Raw genomic sequence first — 5234 nt, 5'->3', positions numbered from 1 at the left:
TTCTGGTTCACTTTCAGCTCTCCTTTTCCTTAAGCTACAGTCTCTTATCTCCCTAGAGGACTATTTCCAGATTCCACAAACGGTCTGACTTGGGATCAAACACGCGCATTCTCAAGCGTTGCGATATGAAATACTAATGAGGAAGTCAGGCGCTAAGCCTTCAGGGTTTCTTATCTCTCTGTGTTAACCCACCACTGAGAAGGGGGAACCAGGGAAGTACGAGTGACCCGGTACGTTGGACCCTGTCCGCTGTCGCTCCGGCCACTTTGATCTCGTGCGTCTGCCTAATCAAGTTCATCTACTGCCAGGACTGCTCAGATTCAAAGAACAACATTAAATAGTTTGATTATCGGGTGGTCATTTCCCTGTTCCCTCCGCCCCTGATCTAATTTCCAAACTCCAGTCTCTCGCCTCCCTCTCTCTCTCGGCTTCCCATCAAAAGAGAATTAGTTCTTCCTTTCTTACCCTCGTTTGATGTGCAAATTTCCTTCTCTTCACATTTTTTTTTTGGCTGTGGAGGGTTGGGGGGCAGGGATTGAACGAACCTAAGGACCCCGTCGCCAAATCCTGGAAACTGCAACTCTAAAGGGTTAATCAGCAACTTGCACTGGCCACCTGGCCCTCTCGTAGAGGCAAGTTTCAAGACTTTGAACTACTGATGAGTTGTATTTAATACTGAATATTATTCGTGTGCACCGTTAAGTACTGGACCCCCGGAGAAAGATGCGGCAGTACGTTTAGGTAAAGATTATGGCCTTGGAAACCCTGTGGGGCAGTTCTACCCTGTCCTATAGGGTCGCTGTGAGTCCGAATTGAGGCCAGGGCGATGGGTATGGGAGTTAAGAAGCAAAAGATGGTTTTGCAGAGAAGATCACAATTCCGCTTTGAAAAGTATTTCAGTTCTCGATAACCTAGATCCTACTGCAAGGCAAGGGCGTCCTAATGCCTCCCTCCTCCTGCCTTTATTAAAGTCATCGGCTCTAATGCTCACAGATAACCGTCACCTTTAAGGTAACCGGGGCCAGAGGAACGACCGCGCAAGGGAGGGGCGGGGTGAAGAGTGTCAAAGGCCCCTCTTCATGTACACAAACATACCCCCTCCCAGCCCCACCCAAGGCTTTGAAATCCCATTCCGGCTTTGTTGTCTCCCCGGAGGGGCGGGAATGCTCAGAGCCCGCAGTATAAAGGCAGCCCCGGTGGCGGTGGCGGCGCAGAGCTCGGTGCGCCCCGCAATCAGCGCTCTGGGAACGCACGAGGCTCCCGGAACTCTGATTGCAGCCGCGCCAGCCGGGGCGCTAGCTTCGTGGAGACCAGGCTTGCCAAGTGACATCCCTCCTTTCTCTTTCTTTCTCTATCTTGACTCTTTCTGAGATGATGTCTCTGGGCGCAGTAGCAGCTGCCCGGCTCTTGGTCGCCCTGGTAGCGGCGGCTCTTTGCGGCCACCCTTTGCTTGGGGTTAACGCCACCTTGAACTCCGTGCTCGTCAATTCCAACGCCATCAAGAACCTGCCCCCACCGCTGGGCGGCGCTGCAGGGCACCCAGGCTCCGCGGTGAGCGTGGCGCCCGGAATTCTGTACGAAGGCGCGAACAAATACCAAACCATTGACACCTACCAGGTGAGACGGTTCGCGGGGATCCGGGGATGCTATGACCCTGAAGGGGTCCCATTTGGGGATGAGGGCGTAGAACGTGCCGGGTGTGTATGATTCAGGTCGCATTTGGAGACGCTGCATTTGGGAGCAGTGGGCGGCAACAGTTTTTTGGAGAAAGAGACAGAGGGGGACCGTGATGAGCGTCTGGATCAAAGAGCGTGGGCACCTGAATACCTGGTGCCTCATCCTCTCCATGTGCCTCATCCTCTCCACGTCCCCTTCCCGCAGCCGTACCCGTGCGCAGAGGACGAGGAGTGCGGCACAGACGAGTACTGCGCGAGTCCCATGCGCGGAGGGGGTGCGGACGCGCAAATCTGCCTTGCCTGTAGGAAGCGCCGAAAACGCTGCATGCGCCACGCTATGTGCTGCCCCGGGAATTACTGCAAAAATGGTGAGTCACGCAACCCCCATTAGATCTCCGACCATTCAGATTTTGCTCAGCTACGGATGGGAGAAACGCTCGCTGCGCTGCGGACGCTGCAGCGCCACCTGCAAATAATGACTCTAGAAGCCACCGTCGGTGTTCAGCCTGCGAGGTTCTCCTGAAATGTCTTTATTGTGAGTGTTTAATGGGGGAGGAGATAGAAAGGAGTACCGGGGTCTTGGAGCTCCTTATCTTCCCCTTTGTCCCTTAGGATTTAAACTGACGGTTTACCCCGGACCCTTCCGTAAAAAATTTGTATGGGGAGAAAACCTGAAGTCAGTTAAAGAGGATGGTGAGGTAGGTGGGAGTATACAGAAAGAGAAGCCTGGGAAACCAGCATGGGTGTTTAGCTGTCCTTTCCGTTTTCCTTACTGTGGACTCTCATGACTCTGCCAGCCTGGTCTCTACCTCACCATCCCTGTTGCAGTTATTGTCAACCAGCGAACAGAGTGATTTATCTGCCCTGACCATTCTTGCCTCTCCCTCCTTTTCTGCTGTCACACCCGTGCTACCTTAAATTAAGTACCCCACCCCTACCTACCACAGATCCACTAAAATTTAATGTCTCAAAGATGTAGACTCTTTGGTAGACTCAGCCAACCAAAGAATTTTCCAGAAATAAACTTACAGGGTGGCAACCCTCCTTAGGACCCAGCAATACTCCAGGATGAACTAACAAAATCTCTGTAATACAGAAATTATACAGTAAAGCAACTGGTGAGCGAGATTGTAATCTTCCAAGCAGCTGGAATTTCATTTGCTTAATTTAGTCTGGCAGTGTCTATATAGCACCAAGGGCAGAGAAGTTATTTTTAAAAATATATATATATATATATTTTTTTTTTTTTAGTGACTTTCTGTTTTTTAACCCAAGGGTAATATTAAAATGGACAGAAATCTTACTGCCACTACAACATTTGGAAGGAGAACGTTTTAAGTGGCTCTCCTGGGGATGTTGCATATGACTGCACAGTGTACACGTCGGTGCTTCTGTCCATGGGAGGAGTTTTCCACTAACACTAGGGAGGCAATTTTGCTGGTGTGTAAAATAATTTCCCTGCAACAAACTATGTAGTTGGTGCAGACTGGACAGACTGCCCCTGTTAAAAAGCAAAGCTGTTAGCAGTAAGGTATTACAACCCTAGAGTTAATCATTGTCTCTTACTTCCTTAGGCATATGTATGCCTTCTGATCACAATCATTTCAGTCGAGGGGAAATTGAGGAGACCGTTATTGAGAGCTTTGGTAATGACCACAGCACCTTGGATGGGTACTCCAGGAGAACCACACAGTCTTCAAAAATGTATCATACCAAAGGTATATTAAAGAACCTTAAAATTCATTCTACTTTGTTAACATATGAGAAGTGTCTTTCAAATTATCTTAATGAAATCATGCAGACTTAGTAGTCACCATGCACTTTCCCCCTGTATCTCCTCCTTCCTAGGACAAGAAGGTTCTGTGTGTCTCCGGTCATCAGACTGCGCCACAGGGTTGTGTTGTGCTAGACACTTCTGGTCCAAGATCTGTAAACCTGTCCTCAAAGAAGGTCAAGTGTGCACCAAGCACAGGAGAAAAGGCTCCCATGGGCTGGAGATATTCCAGCGTTGTTACTGTGGAGAAGGTCTATCTTGCCGGATACAGAAAGATCACCATCAAGCCAGTAATTCTTCTAGGCTTCACACCTGTCAGAGACACTAAACCAGCCATCTGACTGCAGTGGACTCCTTTTATATAATATATGCTATGAAAACTTTTTATGACTTTTTTAGCTCAATCCTAAGGATGTACAAATTCTGTGATTATAATTAAGCATTCCAATAACACTTTCCTAAAATCTGGAGTGTAAGAGCTTTGTTTCTTTATGGGAACTCCCCGTGATTGATTGCAGTAAATTACTGCGTTGTAAATTCTCAGTGTGGCACTTACCTGTAAATGCAATGAAACTTATTTTTCTAAAGGTGCTGCATTGTCTATTGTTTCTCCTGTTACGTAAATTTTTGTACACATTGATTGTTATCTTGACTCTGATAAATATTCTATATTGAATTAAATAAAAAATTTCAGTTTATACTTTCTAAATGCATAACCCGCTCCCCTTTTAATTCTAGAGTCTAGAATACAAGACACTCTTGGAATGACAAATGATAGGTACCTAAAATTTTCCATGAAAATACTAGCGTAGTTCATGAAATGTGCCATCTCAGTGTTTAGATTATATTTATCTTTAGGTTGTGATAGTCCTTGAAAATAAAATGTAACATTTAGTACTATGAAATGTTACAAGTATAGGTGAATTTTGGCATTGTGATTTTAGATGGGAGTGTGTGTGAGCATGTGTGTGTTCTACAGGGACAGAAATGTGGTACATTTAAAGATGATGAAGAAAAGATATTGTCTAAGATAATATTGATCTATTCTAGAGTAACTAAAAAAAATGTGTTGTCTATTAATAAGCTTAAATGATCATAACAGTATGAGATTGAATTTTACATTACCACTTCAAAAAATAGTTTCCAATAAATCAGTAATATTGACCTTAATGGCCAATAACTGTTGGGCAGAGAAAGAAATCAGCCACAAGAGTAATACCAGAGCAAAGTTCTTGATGGTTGGCAGGAAGAAGGGGTGTGTGTGGAAATACAATTAACAAATAAGCAGATTTTGTACCAAATAAGCTAATTTCAAGTATCTTAAATCTTACTACACACCAGCCAGACATGTTCTAATTACTTTGATATAGAAATAATTATTAAATAAAAATCACAAATCCTCTCCCACCCCTCTTTTTTCTTCTTTTCCAGGGGAGTTGAATAGTTCAATTTTTGTTTAACCTGAAATCTCTTGTAGAAAGGAGGGCGGAGATACATTGTTTAAAAGAAAACCCACAGAAATGCTACTAAATTGGCTTTGTATTTTTACTGGTCAGTTTGGCATTGCTTATACTAGGGAAAGGGGAAAGCAATCTTCCCAATTTTACACTTATTCTATAATATTCTAAAAGTCTGCATCAACCCACAAAATGCTGGGTTTAAGGCATTCCAAGGACAGTGACTGATCAGTTGTCCAAAAAGTTTCTTTAAATAACTCAGATGCCCTAGAAGGTTTGTTGTTTTTGTGTTCCCGGAAGTGACTCGGATTTCAAGGACCTTCAGCC

The 5234-nt window shown here is 45.1% G+C and overlaps 1 protein-coding gene across 1 annotated transcript; it reads left to right on the top strand.

Annotated features, from left to right (window-relative positions):
• The first annotated feature begins 1116 nt into the window (after window positions 1-1116).
• Window positions 1117-4366, top strand: DKK1 (dickkopf WNT signaling pathway inhibitor 1). The gene is made up of 4 exons (XM_004369892.3): window positions 1117-1617; window positions 1882-2044; window positions 3251-3394; window positions 3525-4366. Exons 1-4 carry the CDS (start codon window positions 1372-1374, stop codon window positions 3776-3778), a joined length of 807 nt encoding a protein of 268 aa, XP_004369949.1. The 5' UTR covers window positions 1117-1371; the 3' UTR covers window positions 3779-4366.
• The last annotated feature ends 868 nt before the right edge of the window (window positions 4367-5234 follow it).

The sequence above is a fragment of the Trichechus manatus genome, unplaced genomic scaffold (genome assembly GCF_000243295.1).
Source record: "Trichechus manatus latirostris isolate Lorelei unplaced genomic scaffold, TriManLat1.0 scaffold00007, whole genome shotgun sequence".
Classification (NCBI taxonomy): domain Eukaryota; kingdom Metazoa; phylum Chordata; class Mammalia; order Sirenia; family Trichechidae; genus Trichechus; species Trichechus manatus.
Note: the sequence above shows the minus strand (reverse complement) of the source record. Positions and strands in the feature narration are given on the sequence as shown.